Source organism: Diprion similis, chromosome 4 (assembly GCF_021155765.1).
Source record: "Diprion similis isolate iyDipSimi1 chromosome 4, iyDipSimi1.1, whole genome shotgun sequence".
NCBI lineage: Eukaryota > Metazoa > Arthropoda > Insecta > Hymenoptera > Diprionidae > Diprion > Diprion similis.
In genome coordinates this window covers 17,505,511-17,524,508 of record NC_060108.1, presented here as the reverse complement: position 1 = coordinate 17,524,508, position 18,998 = coordinate 17,505,511, and the positions used below count along the sequence as shown (strand labels likewise).

The window sequence follows — 18,998 nt, the reverse complement described above, 5'->3', positions numbered from 1 at the left end:
CAAAATAACGATACTGCTTTAAAAATACCTACTAAGTCAGAGATGTATACTATAGCTTGATTCTATCAAAGTTCTGGTGAATTTGTTATCTTAAAGTACCACAGTGTAAGAATAATTATTTTTTAAGAAATTGTATATTTCCATAGGCTATGACCGACTACCTTCTAATAATTATAAATAGCAACATTTTTATAAAAGCTAATGCAGGTAGTGTGTATGTGTGAGTTGAAAATTAACGAAATGAGAGAGACGGTCGTAATAAGCAAAACAATGTTCTAATGTACATATTTATTAGTAATTATTACTATTTATTAAGAATTACCCTAGATAGAATTCGTGGATTATTTTTTCTAAACTTTTGTACAGAATCGTGTAGATAGTGATTATTGCAACTGTGAGAAATAAACTTCTTTTGATAAGTGTCCGGATGGTTTTAGTTAAGATGTGTTTCAAATACTGTTTGTTAACTTTGCACTCAGTGTTTTACAATAGTTTATTAATCAAACTAATCACAAGAGTATGCATTAAATCCGATTGGTCTTTCCATTTAAAATTGTGGAATGCAACGAGTAGTGCCTTCAATACCGTCAAATTTAATGTGGTTTCATAAATGAAAAAAAATAGGCAGATACGATACAGGAAGAGGTATCGGTTATATGTGATAATATCTCAAAATTTGAATCCTGTGACAAAATATCTCACAAAATAACCCCTGCAATAATAATCTACCACGATAATATCATGAGACAAAACCTCCTGAGGACAAAATTTCATCAGACAAAATAACCGTAGATAAAAACATCTCGAGGTGTTGGAACACCATCTGCGTCGTATGCAGTTTGATGGTTTGATGGTGTGGGATCAGTGGGGTTATTTGGTCCCTGTTTCTTTTGTCATGGGTTATTTCGTTTATGTTATTTCGTCCGTGTTTATTTTGTTTCGAGTTATTTTGTCATTTGATATTCTTGTGACTAGTTATTATATTGTAGGTGGCTGAGACGGTTATTTTGGCATTGAGATATATTCACTTACCACCTAGGTATCACTTCAATGGTCATTGAAGATTTATGTGATACCTGGTAAGTTATAATTATTCCTAGTCTTTCTAGCACTACAAACTTGTAATGATTTTTTAAACATATTTTGAGAAAAGATTTTTTTGCCATAATTCTGTGCAAAAGTTTCAAATTTGGCTTTTCATTTTTTATTCATTGAAAGTATGATGTCCCATTGGTAACTGTTACTCATCAGGGTATTTTGTGAAATATATTTGAAAAATTAAAAACAAAAAAAAAACTTTTGAAGCGAATGTATGATCATATTTGTAAATAAATCATTTTATCTTGAATGAAAGAATGAATTCCGCTATTCCTGCATGTAACAGTATCCTACCTACATATATTCAGTACCACAATTACCCAAAGTAGGTAATATGTATATTTGGTAACAACTACATCACGAATTAGGATCAGTAAAAGATATTCCACAATCATGCTGGTTGATTTTTCGTGTGTATTTTTTATAATCTTTGTTACAACCCTCTATATGGATTAAATTGAGATCGAAATCCTCAACCATCCAGTTGTAAAATTGGTGTTTCATTTGTGGAAATATTGAAGAGGACACAATCAAGTGTAACTATATCATTTTATACTTTCTGCAATATCTACGTGGATGACTATTGTTTCAACTATTCTACAGGCATAGATTGAGGGAATAGTAATCAAGCGTGAACTGTGACCACAAGGAAAATTTTAAGAATCGGTAATAAATATCAGGGCAGAATTGTGCCCAGTTTGTAATTGATAGTCATATTAAATTTGCCTCTGATAAAATTTGATTGTGTGAAATGTTGCTGTATAACAAATCAGTAAACAGCTATGAAAGCAATGCCTTTAAATTAAAAAAGTGACGGAATCGTAGAACGTGAAATGTGTTACAAATATTCAACTTCTGGTGCAACAGACAAATGAAATTGTTAATTCTTTACACATATTTTTTTAAATAAGAATTAATCAATATAATCAGCAGTTTGCTGACTAATTGGGTAAAGTATTCACCTACATTCATTTTCAGTAGTATAGGAATATATCTACATGTGGCTGAGTTCATCGTCTTTTTTAATGACCATGTTCATTAATTTCTATGCACCCCCAAATACAGTGCTAAGAGGGTTTGTGAAATTATGCCAGTCTATAAAATGTCAAATTGAAAATTCATCCAGCGATATTCAATGCTGGCTAATCACAGACTAGGAGAATAGTGACTAGTGAATAAACTACTAATTTCGTTTCAACTTTACCTAAGATCAACAACTTATATATCCTTGTTTATGTAATTTACATTTGATACATTATTTTGAATATGAAGTAGTAGTAAGGATTTCAATTCTTACTAATTAAAGTTCTCAGTATCTTTATCCTTATTTATATTTCTAGTAGGAATACCCTATTCTAAAGGAATTATCCTATTTCGTTATCCAAGCCTATATATGGCAAGATACTTATCTCAACATCGGATTTATTGAAGATCACCTTATCTTTGGCTTTTGATAACTAGGCTTCTAAGTCGGCATTTGGTACATCTTGCATGCTTTGACATAATGCACTTTGCAAGAACTAAAGCCGCGATACACGCAATAGATCAAAATGAAACTTATTTTGTAATTCATGATTAGTTCTACCTTTCCGCTAGAGTTATATTCAAGCGAAATTCCAAGAAATATAGGCTTGGATTGATCACAGCTTTGTACAATAATTATAACTTTAGATTACATGAAAACTCAATGCCCAGTGACCGTGAGAATACAGTCGGTACTTATAATGTGAATTTTCAATAAATATTTGTTGTAACATTCATTGTACAGCAATAAAAATAATTTGTTCAAAGGGGTAGAAGTTTTCAAATCAACTGAATTTGCTTAGTATAGTACTTTAAATTCATTTCGCAAATTGGAAATACAACTTCTATTGGATATGATAAATTTCCCACTGAATCAATAATCCGTACTTATCTAATTTGTATTTTTTAATTATTGCTGTAATATTTCGATTTGCGCAAGTGAACAACAATTAAAAAATCAACATCTTCATGCTTTAAAAATATGTATAAATAATAAATGGTTGAATGCTTGATTTTTGTAAAAAATATCACACAATGTGTTACGAGCTAGTGTGGCTGATTCAATCTTTATTTCTTCAAACACAACTTGTCAGTTTCAAGAGATTTCTATTAATTACAAGGATAAAATAAAATCAGTAGTATGATAGGCATTCCAAACAAACCAAATGATGAAGCACAATGACTTGATATTTTAATTGAATGTTTTCAAAAATAATACTTACTGTACCAGCAAACAGATCTAAAATTATCAGATCATAATACGAATATTTTGTTTTCAATAGTAAAATTATAATTGAGTTACAGATCTATGTTATAATCAAGATCAAAGGTTCTTCATAATGAGTTCATTGTACAAACTAAATTGGGGTTATGCAAAATTAATCATTGTCCAGATAGTCTTGGTACTTTTGTACGGTATACCTGTGACATGTCGCTGAGCGATATAAATAAATGTTATGATCCACATAACATTATTGCAATGCACCTAGTCAAAACTTATTCAGAAAACCTGAGCCAAGTTTAATCTACGTGTGTATGACCATTTTCGCGGCCAATTTGGAGAGAAGAGTCACTACCTTTTGGTTTATATAGACAATCATCACTGAGAACTGAACGTTGTATTGGGAACTCCAGTGATTTCTTAACTTTAGTAACAGGAAACTGTGTGAGTAAAAAATTAGATACAAAACAAAATAATTTACAAAGTATAGGGCAGAGTAGAAACTGATGAATCGTTGCCCAAACTCGATAATTTTGACCTTCAAACGGATCCAAAACGGCTGGGCACAACATATGATTCAAATTCACTTGTGCAGGCTGCAAGAATATAACAATTATCACATCGTTGAATAATGCGGAATATTTTTGATTGTTTTAAATCAGACATAGTCTAAGCTGTGTTTCAAGACAAGATACTCTTTTTGGTTTTCAAGATTATCAATTATCAATTTCGAAATATTGTAATGTTAATTGTCATAGCGATTTTTTTCATAACTCACCAATGCAAATGCCTGCAGGATCCAAAAGTGGTAAGCTAGATTTAATCCATAGCTCAGAACTGACCAACTCAAATCAGACAACGGCTCAACATTATATGATCCTAAAATGAAGAGACAAATATATAAAACAGAAAATTGTAAAGTAAGAACAATGTGTTTGTTAACACCTTACACAATTCAATACAGGTTGAGAAAAAAAACTATAAGATATCTTATATCATAGAAACGATTAATGCATTGTTTAGATATTGTTAGTGAAAATTCGTAAATTCCGATTACTTTAAAAAGATCGCTCAAGATCAGGTGAAGGCCTAGTTGTGCAAGCTTGCAAAATTTATGTGAAACAAGTCCAAGCATTCAAGTTTCGTTGTAATCAAGGCAATTATGAGTATAACGTAATGTCCACTTTATTAATTAATGACACATCAATTCCAACGATAGTTATCCACTTTTGTTCAAAATTCTTCGTGCAGATACGTTAAGATAATATTTTTTATGTATGAACAAAGCACGAAAGTAAGTAAAAAAACAGCTGATGGACGAAAAAATATCTGAAGAAAATGAAAATATACCTTGAAGTTAATGATCGAGAGAATATTCCAGCCTTTGCTTAAAACTTTTTGCATAAACAAATATTCATCTACAATAAATACCACCCCAGTTTGATGTATGCACATACCTCCAAGCCGTAGTAAGTAATATGGAATTACAACCATCAAACCATGTTGGATATAGTATATTGCTTTATCCACAAATATCTAGAAACACACGAACCGTTTTAAAATATATACTTTGCTTTGCTATTACATTACTATAGTTTATAATAAGCTACTCACCTGTCTAGATGCGGTTTCCGGGAATAAATAAGCTAGAAGTGGTCCGTTTAATAGATTTAAATGTATTCGAAAAATAGCAGTAACAGTTTGACTAGGTTCAGCAGCCAACAAGTACAACTGAAAACATAGTGATAAAGAATATCTCTTAGTGGAAATGACTGTATTAATATAATTCATTAGGCATACCTGCATCACTGTTGTTACGTGACAAGGATTCAATAAATAAATCACAGTTCTGCTGGAAAACTTGAAGCCAATCTCCATCCCAAGAATGAGCGACATGAATATCAGTAATACTCGTTTGCCAACTCTGTCTTGATTCACATATGGTGAAGGTTTGGGCAGAGTTATTCGCTTCAAACCCCAAATCACAGTGACTGCGACTAAAATTGTAGCTGCTATTGTTTCTACAATTCTTCGCGCTGGCGTTAAATATTCTGCACATTCAGGACCGACATTGCGAGGCACAGAAGCATTTACACCGCTGTATGCCCACTCCAACATGACGAAGGAATCTAAAACAATAATTCGTTTGGCTAGGACAAGATTTTATTTGATAATGTGTTATTCCAAATGACGTGTAGGTATCACGAATGTAACGAAAATATTAATTTCTTCGTCATGGAGCATCAATTACTACAAAATCAATGAAAAGCTAATCTCTATGCTTTAAATTAATCTCTGACGGCTTAGATTCATCAGTTGCAAGACGAACAGGTTTCGATTCATCATACTGATAAATTTTCACGCTTTTGAGAAGGCATCGATAAGAATAACTGTTTCACCAGTGGAGACATTAACATTCGTTCAACTTGGACTTTGGTAGAGGCAAAGTCTTAGAGTATAATAATAGGGCGTCTGATTTGGGTTCAGGGCACCAAGAATTTGGGCCAAAAAAAAAAAATTTGTAACCGATAATAATACCGATATGCTGGTATCAGTAATAATCAATATAAGGATGAGTGTATGTAGAAATTACAATGACGGGATAAATTTTAATCGATGATTAGTCAGAGACTGTACGTATTAGTTAAAGAGGACGAGGTTAAGTGAGGTTATGAAACCGAAATGTCAAATTTATCCCCCCTAGTACTGTATAGATATACGTGTGAATTCGTGTCATTAGAACCATATATTAATTACGAATGGAATATCAAAACCCTTGCATTGTCATATATAAACAGAATAGTTCTGTTTACTCGTATCAAATGAAATTTGCAATACTTACGATATAAGGATATGCGATGATCAAACCGGGCAGCAGCTCCGCTCCGCTCCGTGATACAACGGCTTATGTATATGTACACTACCTACTTGAATACGGGAAATTCGTTTAGGAGGAAAATGAATTTTTTCCAGTTACGTAACCAGCTACATAATAATAAATGGATTAGTAATAAAATTTGATAGAGTGAATGGGTCAATTTTAGCTAGTCGTTCCCAATGCTGTCAAAATTTACTTTGTTTAAAAGTTGTGACGGAGGGTAATAAAAAGCAGTTGCCATGACGACGTCTAATAACAACCGCGCAAAATATAGCACTGCGGCGGTAAACTGAATCGATGAAGTACTTATTTGAATCAGATAGTCTAAACGTTCAAGGAAAAATAAAATCTATAGGAATAGTCGGAGCTAGTATTCAGAAAAGGACTTTGTTTACACCATATAGACTCGATATGATGCTTTGAATTAAATAATTATATAACGATCTTACGCGAGAAATCCCCTAACTGGAATTTATTTGGTGCTTGCTATACGCTCAGCAAGTATTCGGCGTAAACACGGGCATATCAAGCGAAGATCACGAACATCTGATGGGAACAGAATGTGAAAAAGTGTTATTACATTTCCCAGACACGCCAAACGTGGAAAATTGAAGCTCCAATAACGGAATAACTGTCTGCATTGGTTAAACAATACGTAATTTTATTACCACGTACGAAAGCACTGGCATACAGCTATAAACGTTCAATTAAAAATCGAATAAATGGTATATCGTTATAATATATACATTTTCTATCGTAATATGTATCAAATGTTTTATACCACGATCAATTCTAGATAAATTCTTTTTTCTCAGTCTTAGGATGAAACATTACGAATCACAGACTCGTATTCAAACAATAAATTTATTGTATTATTATAATGATTTAGCGTAACTAATATAATTATTACTCCAGTCGCTTGAATGTTGTTTCATTGATATTTTATTAAATAAAATTTATCTGAAATATATCGTACCACATTTTCATTCCAAGAATCACATTATATAACTTTTCAAATCTGTTGAGTACTACAAATTCATGAAGCTGTTTTTTTCATGTTGTTTACATATATATGTAGATAATCTATATCCCCCTACGTCAAATTGCTAACCAATGCAAAAACTGGATGAAAATCGTTGAGAAACACAACTGTGTAGAACACAAAAGCTTAAATCAACATTTACATCTTGCTGATATAAATATGCCAACGGAAAGATATATGAGAAATATTACCAAGGTAACACCTTTCCGTAATCAATAATTATACATAGTTATGTACTGTGATAATGCTAATAATAAAATTATTTTTTTTGTATCGAGTTCAAGTATCTCCTTGATTACATGCTGAGGTAACCACGAGCTTGGCTGCGCCTACGCCCCACAAGGTACGCGATCAAAACTATCACCACAAGGAGAGCGAGAGCGCATCCTACTGCGATAGGAACGATGTCTGGAGTATCGAAGGCACAATCCTCAGCTGTAAGAATGATTTGTCATTATTGTTGCAGAAGTATAAGTACTTCTTCGAATAGTATTCTGTTCACATATAAAAATCAGATTTTATATGATTGTGTTTGTTCATTACCAAAGCCAAAACTGGTGGCATTGCCACTGTGGAAAGCTTGGAATTGTAAGTTCGACACTTTGATTTCGCCTACAGTTGTATTATCTTCTTTTGTTAGGTTCAAAGTTTGGATCTTCAGACAACGGTAAGAGTTGGCGAGTCCAGTTGTAAACTGATCGCTCCTATGTTCAAACCTCGTCGAAGAGTCTGTAAATCAGTAAACAGCAATTATAAATCATATGATTTTCACCTACCTGTAACATTTTTCAAAATTGTTGATGTAAATTTTGTTACATTCGAAGTCTCGACATGTGTCAATAAGAAACTAAGTTTATCTCACTTAAAAACATGAGTGGACAGAAAAGGATAACCAACTCACTAGTAAGGTGGGGGAAGTTTTCAGGTGCAAGATCTACTTCCAAATCGTGAAGACTATATTGATTTTTTGTTATATTCTTTCTAAAATGAAGTATCAGATTATTTTCAGTGGTACTGTTGGAAGTTGTAAGCCACGAAAGTGTAATATTCTGTTCGATGTCTTTTGAAGCACCGCATACGCCTCTGACTTGAGTTTCATTGACAGGTAGATCCAGTACTAGATAATGACTCTGTAAAAAGCATAATTTATATATTATAGTTAGATTTTAGCTCGCATTAAGTTGAAAGAATAATTTCGTTGTAACACATAGTCTGCCGATCTGTAAATAATATGCTTCATTTTGATCAACATGTGGTTCCATATGAATGAGCACAGACCTTCTGATCGGTTGTGATGTATGTAACATTAAACTGAACAGCCATCTGCACTATAATGCAAGTTTCGTTAGTCTCATTGACGACCCATTTTCCTATTTCTGGAGTTGGCACAGGAGTGGGTGGCACAGGAGTGGGTGGCACAGGAGTGGGTGCCGCCGTTGTTGTAGGCGGAACTGGAGTTGGTGCAACTGTTGAGGTGGAAGTTGCATTAGTAGGTTGATTTGTGGTTTCAGTAGAGCTGGTCACAGGGTTGCTCGAGCTAGTAGAATTAGAAGCAGTCTCTGCACCTGAGAAAATGAAGAACGAATTGTGTTACGGATAAGTATGGGTTTCTCTACCTTATAAAATTTTATTGTAAAAAAAAACAGCTTGAGGATCACTTATTTTGTAATGAGATAACTATATTTTGTGAATAAAATGCAGATTACGAACAAAAAAATTGGTGTTAGTTGAATGTTGGCTGGGATTTATATGACTGTTGTGGTTTTCAATCACTATTTATTTTCAAGAATGTTGTAACCTTTAGAGGACCGGCTTGGATCCTTATGGAGCCAGCAGTTAACTCGGAAACTCCACCCGACATATTGACTATTTATATACATAAGTTGTACCTCTAAAAAATATTGAATTTCAAGGGAAAAATACCGTTACTCTAAAGGTTAAGAAAGAATTCATTTTGTCTTGAAAATAAGAACTAACTGGGTGGGCTCGCCTATTGAGAACTGAATAGCTCGCTCTTTGTTTTAAAGAATTCAATACCACTAAGGAAGTTCTGATTCCACCTATTGGTATCGCTTGTCTCAGATAAGCAGCTCACTTGACTCACAGTGTGTAATGTTCGTGTACTTAATGATCTGACATATCAATATGAGTTTGTTTGTGTAGATATGCATGTAATGCTGCATAAAAACATGTGATGAATAAATAGCTTTATCCGTAATTCATTGGAATGTTTTCAAGTCAAAAGTTAACAGCGTCCATTATGTTTACATTGAAGGTTATCATATTGTAAGTATATCTACTGTTAACAGTGAAATTTGATCTGCAGACCTCACAGTGTCTCTCAACCATATTTTCAACTACTTATATCTGTGTAGGCATAAATTTGACATTGGATTATTCTTTCCATTTTAAACAGATTTGATCTGGCTTTTAACTTCAGGGTATAGTTAATATCTTATTGTTAAAGACTCATCGGGAAAATATTATACTTCAAAGAATATCATGCTCGAACTTCGAAAAAATAAATACAATCAACTACATCAGACATTTTAAAATCTCTGAGTAAATATTCTCTTTGTTAATGAGCCATTTATGTGACAAGGAGATAACAAACCAATTGAGCATTGTGCCAAAGTTGAGGGAAAAAAAAATATTTTTAAAGAATTGATATTGAGAAAAGATGTGTAACGATATTCAGATTAGTAGTAGTTGACAATGGTGTTTTTCTGAAGAAATATGTTAAACAAAACGGAACAAAGTACAGTGATATAGATGGATATAGCCCTGAATAATTATTTTGAGGGTGGGAATTAGTAATTATAAGAGATCGCATGGATTTATCACGTGCAACTCTCGTGTGAGCTGTCAACATCAAACAATAATGCAACGTCACGAAATGATACCATCGATCATCTGCCATTGCAAGGATTTGTGAAGAACTCTGAAATCCTTCTGAAATAAAATTCCAATATTACCTGAAAGCAGTACTGCCACCGAGCAGAGAAGAAACAAGGCGGTTTGGAACATTTTCACATACAGCGATAACAAATTTCCAAATACTATTTACTTCCCCACTGTTATTCACTCGAATGTCTAATAAGATGCAAATCTCAAACAATGCGGAACTATCCGTACAAGTTCAACCATAGGTACTCGAATGGCGTAAACTGCAAAATAAAGAGGACTACGAAGAAGGAACCTTTGGAAAGAACCAGTCTCCACAGCTTACGAATTTATGTTCCGAAACTGATCAGTATTTACCGTACTACACATGCAACGCATGCGACCAATGACAACCGTAGCGATCATTGCAGTCCTGCGACGTCATAATAAACACCTACGGACAAATCCAACAGTAGACTCCAAAATCTATCGTGAAATTATGTTCACGAACAATCTGTGATTTTTTTGTCAATATAGCAGGCGTTGACCGAGGATATGTCAGTCAATGGCAGAGCATATACAGCAAGTTTGCACTAAGGTCAACTGTACTGTTTATTAGTGTCTTGAGCTTCCGGCTAACTTGTTTTCGGTCCGAAACAAAACGCCACCTTCTGACTATCAATGCAGCGACCGGCGCAATATTGTGAAGTTCGTTGTCATGACAACGTACCCGCGTAATGGCAACGCAACGTTGAAAATTATAATTGACTGAAACGTCAAAGAACCCAACACTTACATTTTGCCAACTTCTGTCATTTTAATCGCCGGTAAAATATTACCTAGAGCAATGCGATTTAAAATATCATTACGAAATACTAATGGGCATAAAGGTTTAGTAACGTGTGTGGCTTGGAACTCTGCTGAAGAAATATATTCTTGTGGGTATGTATATAAACCCATAGTTTAAAAAAAAAACATGTTTATTTTTAATTTTGAATGTATGTATCTATTTCTGCAATGTACTCCCAATTACAAATCCATACATGCGTGCATACATTCCCTATTGAAAATAAAATATTTCAAAAAATTCAAACAAAGTAGGTTTATTACGTATCAATAGACAACTATTTTAACTTACTTCAACTAACTTACAGCGAAGATCATGTCTTGTTATGCTGGCGGCTGGAAGGTGGCACAGTGCATTCATCAATAATTACAACCTTTCAGCCTGAATTCTGCCCAACAGATATGCAATGGCATCCTCGGCCCATGCAGCCGAGTATGTCTTCAAAAAAGCAATCTTTCGATATCCTCCTAATTACAACAGCCGATGGTAATGCCACTGACTGCAATATACTAAATTATAAAGTAAAAGTTAATTCTGTTGACAGGTAAATTTCATCTGATTAACAAAAATGGACGAATAGAGAAAAGCGTTGAGGCTCACAAGGGAGCCACACTCGTCGGTCAATGGAACAATGATGGTTCTGCCTTGATGACGAGTAAGGTCATTTAGAACTTCAAGTATATAAAATAATTACGTGAGGATAAAATATTCAGCGAGTTTATTTTTGTTGACTTCTGACTGCACACATTTTTAGAAGGACTGCCATATCCAAGATAATCCTTTGCTAAAATCCCTCTAAAATAGCGAGGTACATAATGTTTTGTGTAATAATAGTCCTAGGCATAGACCGAATACTCATCTTTAATAACGTATTACAGCAGGAGAAGATGGGCTTGTGAAGATATGGTCACGCAGCGGTATGCTTCGATCTACAGTGGCTAGAGGCAGACAACCAGCTTTAAGCGCTGCATGGAGTCCAGACTGTACTTCGATTCTATATGCACTGGGTGCGCACCTCTTGGTTCAATTTTTCAACACAAATGCTAAACCTCACAAGGTAGTGCTCAAATGTTCAATCACTCACTACTATAAACTTATTGGAGTCAGCTGCAACCACAGTAGAGTATATTGTCACTTGACTACAAAATAATTCAACGAACGTTCATTACATTTACTGATAGTGGCATGGACATGATGGACTGATTCTAGCTGTAGCATGGAGCCATAAACACGGGCTTATAGTATCTGCTGGTGAAGACTGTCGATATAAGGTAACCTTATTATTAAACTTATGCAACTAGGTAACTTGTATAATTTATGGAAAATTTCATAATTTTATCGACCTCCCAATAGGTTTGGGACTCTACAGGAAACCAATTATACTGCAGTAGTGTAACGGAGCATCCAATTGTATCAGTTAGTTGGTGTGACAGTGGTGATTACTTTGCCGTCGGATCTTTTAATACAGTCAGATTATGTGATAAAACCGGAGTACGTTATTCAATTTGGTCATATCATAATTATATTAAGATTTAGTTGTCAGATAAATAATGCGTTTGTTTCCAAATGTTTTTATCTTTCAAAGTGGTCCCATGCTTTAGAGAAAGTCAACACTGGAAGTATTTATTCTATAGCATGGTCAAGTGACAGTACACAGGTTGCTATGGCGTGTGGAGGTGGTGCAGTTCTTACTGCACATGTTATTGATAGGTATAAAAATGTTTTACATACTTGTACTACAATTCCAGTGCACTTAACCCCTTTCAAGAGTTTTTTGATATTTAATAAATTGATCACTAGCATACTTTCAATCTGTTGAATTAGGCGACTTGAGTGGAACAACTATGAGGCAACTCTTGTTCGACGTAAAACGATTGAAGTCAGAGAAGTTGGTAGTGAGAGACATGAAACTCTTGAAATATCAGATCGAGTAGTTAAGATGGAATTTGGATTTGGTCACTTGGTCATCATCACACCATCTCAGTGTCATGTTTATGCAACTATCAACTGGAACACACCAGCTATATTTGATTTAAAGAACGGTTCTGTTTCTTCTGTAATATTAGCTGAAAAGTATGTGCTAACGTTTGAATAATCACAACAAATTAGTACATAGAAAACATGCAGTGCTTAAATATTTTCAAAGGCTATCACGATTAATAAATCATTTTCATTATATTTTTAGACACTTTTTACTTGTGGAATGGAATGTTACTACCTTGTATAATTATCAGGGTCGCTTATTGGGTATCCCACGTTGGAAAGGCATGACCCAGGAGCCCATTCATACTTCGTGCATCGCTCTCTGTTCCGACACGCTCGTTATTCGAGATCAGAGTAATAATAAATGTGAGTAATTAACTTGATGCAGCTTCAATGTAGCAATACAGTTGCCTATGATGATGCATATTTTTCAGTACTGCACGTTTTAGAAGTGTCTAGTAATAAACCAATTATGGAAGGACAACCCCACACCCATCTCCAAGGAGTTTCTCAGCTTGCATTGAATCATGTTGGTAGTGTGACTGAGCGACAACTAGCAGTCATTGATGTTAATAGAGACTTATTTCTAATATCAATTCGAACTGCTGGTTTTGGAAGAGTTTGCAAGATTGGTATGCGCTTTAAATTAGCCCTATGATGGTCAAATCAATTACAAATTTGAATTCTTACTCAAGTATCGTTACAGCTGTTATGGCTCAAAGTATTCAATGGGCTACAGACGCCAATATCTTAGCAGCAATGTTAGATGTCACCCTCTCTGTTTGGCTATGTCCAAGTTGTGTACATTACAGCGATAAAAAAATGATTCGAAAAACAAGAATTGATAAAAACAACAGGTAAAATCAATAATGTTACCCATGTAACAAATTAGTGTTTCCACACAAGTCCTTCATTTATAATACACGTGTGTAATTCTAATGACTTTGTGAATCCATAGCGAATTTGGAAAGCAACCAGGTATAGTGAGCGTTCAGGGAGGATTAGTTACTGTGAGGCGAGGAGATGGTGCTCTAGTTACATCTGCCTTTTATACTTTCTTTACCAGTTTACACCACCATGTAATAAATAGTAGATGGCAAGAGGCACTTTCCTTATGTCGAATTGCACAGGTAAATATCTTGTTTGAATTAAAAAATCAATGATAGTGATTTCATTCAGTCTTTAGCAGTTTGATCTAGAACATTTTTACAGACAAGCGCATTAATCATTACAAGAACTTTCATTTTTATATTACAAGTTGTATGACAAAGTTTTACATACTACAAGTATGGGACTATTTATATTTCTATGCTACATAGCTTACAAGATATTCATTTTTACTTAGAATGAAATACTGTGGACTTCTATGGCAGTTATGGCAACAGATGCCAAAGAATTAAGCGCTGCAGAAGAGGCCTATGCTGCTATCGGCAGATTTGATAAGGTTGATTATATTCAGTACATTAAGGTGAGAAAACTACAGCTGTAACTTATGAACAATCAGATATTGCTAACATACTCTTTCTAATGGTAGTTGAAAAATAACATTTCACACCATGCTTATTAAAAGAGCTTCCAACCACACTGTCCGTAACAATTACATTTTTGCCAGCTCTTACCAAATAAAATCGAAAAGCTGGCTGGAATGGCTTTATTGGCAGGTGATTTGTTGGCTGCAGAGGGAATTCTCCTGCAAAATGGCTTAGTCGTTGAAGCGATTCATGCCAATATCAAAATATACAACTGGAACAGGTACATTCATGATAGGTTATCGTTCTGTGAATTTTGATACTATTAAATATCCGATCAATAAGTACAGTTGATTTACGCTTTTATGACAGGGCATTGGAGCTCGCAACTAGGCATAAGAAAGAGTTGGATACGGTATTACAGGCTCGTAAAAAGTATCTTCGTATTCTTAATAAACAAGAAACCAATCAATTATATTTAAGTCTGACGGCAAATACATTGAATGGACAGGTGAGGATTATTTGTTCTATTTTACTCAGTCACTCAACATTCAGAACACTCAAAATATTAATTTATCACGCACTATTTTTCTTATTCTTAACCAGCTCACGTTTCAATAAAGAATTTTTTTTTTATGGGTGGCTAGGAAGTTCACTCAGTGTCCGAACCAACTGATGAGCCAGAAAAGCTTGACAACGAATCTGAGAAGTTGAACTTCTTGGAACTGTAATTGACCATTTCAGGTTAGTGTACTACATATCACGAATTGTCAGTGCATTATTATAAATTAGCAATAGAAGTGAAGTCAAAGTGTTTCTTTGAAAGCTCAGCTAAAACACTAAAAATATGTCGGTATTTTAGACATTTTTTTCACAGATTCACAGACTTTGTAAGAATTTTCCAGGACATGCTGTTTGATGTAATCTTTAGAGAAAAATCTACCAGATTGTCGGAGAAATGTAAAACTTAACTGAGCGCGGCAACATGGGCACGATAGGCACAATTTCGTCCCTAGAGGCGATGTATTTCTTATGAAACAAAAAATAAGTGTGACCGTGAAGGGTTAATGCAACGTCTGCTTGATTATCTTATTATTTTTTAATTGCTCGAAAAGTATGTACTTTCGTTGAAAAGCCTTTATGGCTGATAAAATTGTATTCGAGCATATACCGACAGTTCTCCAATTTTCCTGAATAACTTTTAGGATTTCTGATGTACCAAACTTTTTTACATTTTTCATTGACATTCCGAAAACTATTTTATCAGTTACAGAAAAGCGTAAAACCAACCAAATTAAATTATAATTATGGACTTGTTTCCGCGATAGTTATATTGTAAATCTGTTGTTCAATATTGGCCAATTGCCGTGATTAAAATATTGTTATGATGTTAACTGAGACCGAGCCATGTTATACGGCACTGTATATTATAGGGGTTAAAATTAACGATTGGGGTAAAATCGATGCTTACTAGAACATTATGAGTCTGGTAATAATTTTGGTATACTACACTTAACGAAAAAAGTTTTAAAAATTGTTTTCTGTTGTATCTATTAACAATTTCAATGTATTAAAAGTGGGTATCTTATTGAAAGATTTTGCTGATTATGTACTTCTTATCTTACTGAATTGTATAAAAATACCTTAAATAAGTTTTTACCAATATAGAAGTATTACAGCTACAAATATGATAATTGATAAAAAGCAAATTGGAAACCTGTAAACTTGCCACATAGTCGGTTTCGCTAAAGGCCTGTATCGAGTCGTCAAGGCACTCTGAAATCATTCAAATTTTGAGTTGCCCATTACATTTAGTTCACTGTATATATGGTATTTTTGAAAATCATCGTATACCAGTTGCCCTGGTTAATTAACATAAAATTTACTGAGCATCGCTCGACAAGCAGATCCTTGATATCAACTATTTACCCATCCTCCGTTAGCTTGAATCCACGCAGCCAAATCATCCTCGAGAACTTCTGTCATCCCATGTTGGATAGCTGGGAGATATTCTGGTTTTCCTTGACGAACACAGTCCACTGCTATTCCACCAGCAACAGCATACAAAGCAATTATCTTGCTCCAGGTCATTTCCCCGTTTCTCAACATTTCCCTTGATACATCGGTCAACACATCACTGGCAGCTTGCTCCGAAGTGAAGGTACTACATCCCACTTGCCGTCCGATTTTTGTGAAAAGATGAGGATGCATTTTCTCTAACTCTGCACCAATGCTTGTGAGCTCTGGATAAACTTCGCCAACTACTGTGCCACCCGGAAGTATTATTTCGCTTCTCATTCTTTTTAATCCCAGTTTTCGGTGAAATATTCCTGAACGCTTCAATCTATTTCGAATGTATTGGCCACACAATGAAGTTCCCTGAAATAAAATATGCCAACTGTCTGAAGAAAATTATTTTAAATATTCCATGTTTTTAGATACCTGAGACACTGTAATTTTCACAGATGCAGATACTGATCTCCAGCCAATGGTGTGTGATAACTTTCTAGATACCACGTCACTGACATTGCTGAATCTTCGCCGTGCTGAACCAACAACGTGAAATGACGGAGATTCGTTGGTAGATCCGAGACCGAGCAAATTGGAATGCAAAGATGCTGCCAAACTGCTCCTTCGATGAATAGCCTTTACTCCACCATCTTGGCTACGGCTACTCATGACAATCCCTGACATGGTAAGTAAGAAAGTATCTTCCCATTCAGGTGACAACTTAGTATGCCATCTGCTATTGAACAAGTTTTACAGATTTGAAAAATATATAATATTTGAATAATAACGATTAATCAAATTATCAACATAGACCTATTTGTGCACAATACTATTAATTTGATATTTCTTGAGATTTCTCTCTCTTTATTTCACGCACAGCAAAGTATGTTCTCCTAAATCACTTTGATGCTTCACCAATGATTTTGTAACAAAATATTCTTAGAATACGACTATAATGTCTACAAAAATATGTAGTAGGTACGATTTCTGAGTTGTTCAGCGGGAACTGATGATTGTCATGCGGAGCACGTTATGTGTTGTTGATCCGAAGACCTTCTTCAGACTACTAGTGAAAAACAAGTAGTCTGTAATTATATGCATGAGCTAACAGGGCCTGTGGCTTAGGAACACGGATGAATATTGTAAAAGAAAGGAAAACACTCAAGTTTTTCGTTACTTCCGTGAAATATGTAATCTTTGTGGCAAAAATAGTATAAATAAAAATTACAAATTTAAACATGTTGTTGCATGCCTAAGGAATGTCTGATACCACTCTCTACACTGTTTAAAAATTTATCAAACTCATGATAGTTAAAATTAGCGTCGGAAGATAAAATGTTGAAAATTAATTCATGAGTATAAGTTAGGATCTTTTTTCTATGTTTCACGTCAATTGAAGAATTGTTTCTCATTACGTTGTACAACTCTGGCAGCCAGCTAGTAATAAAGTTTTAGCGATGTTCAAGTTAGAACTTGTATGCTGCGTTTGATGAATGGCCATCTAAAACTCATTTTGATCACTAATGAAAGTCAAGTGGGTACTGTAAGTTATTGTTATTGAAATATTGTCAAGACCCTCCAGCTATGTATTTATGCCTTCACATAGGTATAATGCATATACTGCAGACATTTTTGGGCAGATGAAAAGAGGCTTTACTACCATTAGTTTCAAGTAATACTAGTAAAAAAACGTTTTTAGTCTTGTGGTTAATGGCATTGAAGTGCTAATTATAATTTCAATCAACTGTCACTATATTATAGCGGGTAATTCTTTTCAGATATTTTCATAAATCTATACACTATTAGTTATGACGGCCGGGTATGTCTCATTCATGAATACGTATAGAATGGTATGGCCTTCTAAACAAATTGGTTGCAGTATTGCAAAATATATATCAGTGCTAATGGTCGAAAATATTTCTATTTTTATTCACTTACAAGAATTTCCTCTAGGCGAAAATACAGGTATTATGTGCCTACAACCACATATACATGAATTTTTGCCTGCATAGGTGTAGGTGCATGGAAGTGTGAAAGTATAGAACCTTGTGAAATAGCTACCTTTCGTTTATGAAATGTAAATAGATTACGCGTCTTGATCTCTACCGACGATGTCACGTTATTATTACGCTATTATTTAATAACATGCTATAAGAAGTAGAAGTTGGGTATTTTTTTTATTATTTTTTAAATTAAGTCGTTTATCAATATTCATGTAATAACTTGTATATTCCATTGTAACTTGGAACAAAAAATCAGAACGATTTCAAACGATCATTGTATCGCATCGACCTGTTTAAAGATTTTATAATTCTTTGTTTATCATTTTATAGGTACAACGTGCATAAAACTTACGAAGTTAGTTATGGTAAAATCCTGCAAAATTTTACGGTTACGGAACATTAAATTTTTGAATGAATTTAGTATGCCATCTAAGAGATATGATTATAGTAATTTATTCATTTGTATTGTGTACCATTTACATATCTGTATATGTATGCATAAGTTGCGTACACGTAGATAATAAAAACGCCTGACTTTTG

At 34.2% G+C, this 18,998-nt stretch overlaps 4 protein-coding genes across 10 annotated transcripts; 1 reads left to right on the top strand and 3 right to left on the bottom strand.

The window, feature by feature from the left end:
* Positions 1–1,928: 1,928 nt before the first annotated feature.
* LOC124405990 (transmembrane protein 164) lies at positions 1,929–6,351 on the bottom strand. Of its 2 annotated transcripts, none has more exons than XM_046881277.1 (6): positions 6,186–6,351; positions 5,144–5,472; positions 4,958–5,074; positions 4,801–4,879; positions 4,122–4,222; positions 1,929–3,939 (listed from the first exon to the last, which is right to left on the bottom strand). In XM_046881277.1, exons 2-6 carry the CDS (start codon positions 5,459–5,461, stop codon positions 3,643–3,645), a joined length of 912 nt encoding a protein of 303 aa, XP_046737233.1. In that variant the 5' UTR covers positions 5,462–5,472; positions 6,186–6,351; the 3' UTR covers positions 1,929–3,642. The 2 variants fall into 2 exon arrangements, with proteins under 2 accessions (XP_046737233.1, XP_046737232.1); XM_046881276.1 differs by lacking the exon at positions 6,186–6,351 and adding an exon at positions 6,051–6,164 and having other exon boundaries at positions 5,144–5,479.
* Positions 6,352–6,865: 514 nt separating this feature from the next.
* Positions 6,866–10,473, bottom strand: LOC124405991 (lysosome-associated membrane glycoprotein 1). Its single transcript, XM_046881278.1, has 5 exons — positions 10,239–10,473; positions 8,542–8,828; positions 8,165–8,393; positions 7,807–7,992; positions 6,866–7,698 (listed from the first exon to the last, which is right to left on the bottom strand). The coding sequence occupies exons 1-5, from the start codon at positions 10,288–10,290 to the stop codon at positions 7,559–7,561; spliced, it is 894 nt and encodes a 297-aa protein (XP_046737234.1). The 5' UTR covers positions 10,291–10,473; the 3' UTR covers positions 6,866–7,558.
* A 381-nt stretch (positions 10,474–10,854) lies between these two features.
* Positions 10,855–17,031, top strand: LOC124405988 (intraflagellar transport protein 80 homolog). 6 transcript variants are annotated; one of them, XM_046881275.1, is made up of 17 exons: positions 10,855–11,088; positions 11,301–11,479; positions 11,538–11,648; positions 11,872–12,050; positions 12,175–12,264; positions 12,347–12,484; positions 12,579–12,703; positions 12,818–13,066; positions 13,179–13,342; positions 13,411–13,608; positions 13,683–13,833; positions 13,935–14,106; positions 14,322–14,444; positions 14,589–14,728; positions 14,818–14,956; positions 15,093–15,189; positions 16,911–17,031. In XM_046881275.1, the coding sequence occupies exons 1-16, from the start codon at positions 10,994–10,996 to the stop codon at positions 15,174–15,176; spliced, it is 2,337 nt and encodes a 778-aa protein (XP_046737231.1). In that variant the 5' UTR covers positions 10,855–10,993; the 3' UTR covers positions 15,177–15,189; positions 16,911–17,031. The 6 variants fall into 6 exon arrangements, with proteins under 6 accessions (XP_046737231.1, XP_046737227.1, XP_046737230.1 ...); XM_046881271.1 differs by lacking the exon at positions 16,911–17,031 and adding an exon at positions 16,389–16,510; XM_046881274.1 differs by lacking the exon at positions 16,911–17,031 and adding an exon at positions 15,687–15,961.
* LOC124405993 (bcl-2-related ovarian killer protein homolog B-like) lies at positions 16,250–17,262 on the bottom strand. Its single transcript, XM_046881281.1, has 2 exons — positions 16,888–17,262; positions 16,250–16,824 (listed from the first exon to the last, which is right to left on the bottom strand). Exons 1-2 carry the CDS (start codon positions 17,137–17,139, stop codon positions 16,363–16,365), a joined length of 714 nt encoding a protein of 237 aa, XP_046737237.1. The 5' UTR covers positions 17,140–17,262; the 3' UTR covers positions 16,250–16,362.
* Between the last annotated feature and the right edge of the window lie 1,736 nt (positions 17,263–18,998).

Excerpts from the sequence above, each read along its gene's own strand:
- LOC124405988 (XM_046881275.1), top strand. The coding sequence starts at position 10,994 with ATGCGATTTAAAATATCATTACGAAATACTAATGGGCATAAAGGTTTA. Across the intron at positions 11,480-11,537 it reads CCTAATTACAACAGCCGATG|GTAAATTTCATCTGATTAAC; the intron begins GTAATGCCACTG and ends TTCTGTTGACAG. Across the intron at positions 13,834-13,934 it reads AGAATTGATAAAAACAACAG|CGAATTTGGAAAGCAACCAG; the intron begins GTAAAATCAATA and ends GTGAATCCATAG.
- LOC124405990 (XM_046881276.1), bottom strand. The coding sequence starts at position 6,089 with ATGGTTCTAATGACACGAATTCACACGTATATCTATACA. Across the intron at positions 4,880-4,957 it reads CGGAAACCGCATCTAGACAG|ATATTTGTGGATAAAGCAAT; the intron begins GTGAGTAGCTTA and ends GTGTGTTTCTAG. Across the intron at positions 4,223-4,800 it reads TTACTTACTACGGCTTGGAG|GATCATATAATGTTGAGCCG; the intron begins GTATGTGCATAC and ends TCTTCATTTTAG.
- LOC124405993 (XM_046881281.1), bottom strand. The coding sequence starts at position 17,139 with ATGTCAGGGATTGTCATGAGTAGCCGTAGCCAAGATGGTGGAGTAAAG. Across the intron at positions 16,825-16,887 it reads TGAAAATTACAGTGTCTCAG|GGAACTTCATTGTGTGGCCA; the intron begins GTATCTAAAAAC and ends ATTTTATTTCAG.
- LOC124405991 (XM_046881278.1), bottom strand. The coding sequence starts at position 10,290 with ATGTTCCAAACCGCCTTGTTTCTTCTCTGCTCGGTGGCAGTACTGCTT. Across the intron at positions 8,829-10,238 it reads GGTGGCAGTACTGCTTTCAG|GTGCAGAGACTGCTTCTAAT; the intron begins GTAATATTGGAA and ends TCATTTTCTCAG. Across the intron at positions 7,699-7,806 it reads TGCCACCAGTTTTGGCTTTG|CTGAGGATTGTGCCTTCGAT; the intron begins GTAATGAACAAA and ends TCATTCTTACAG.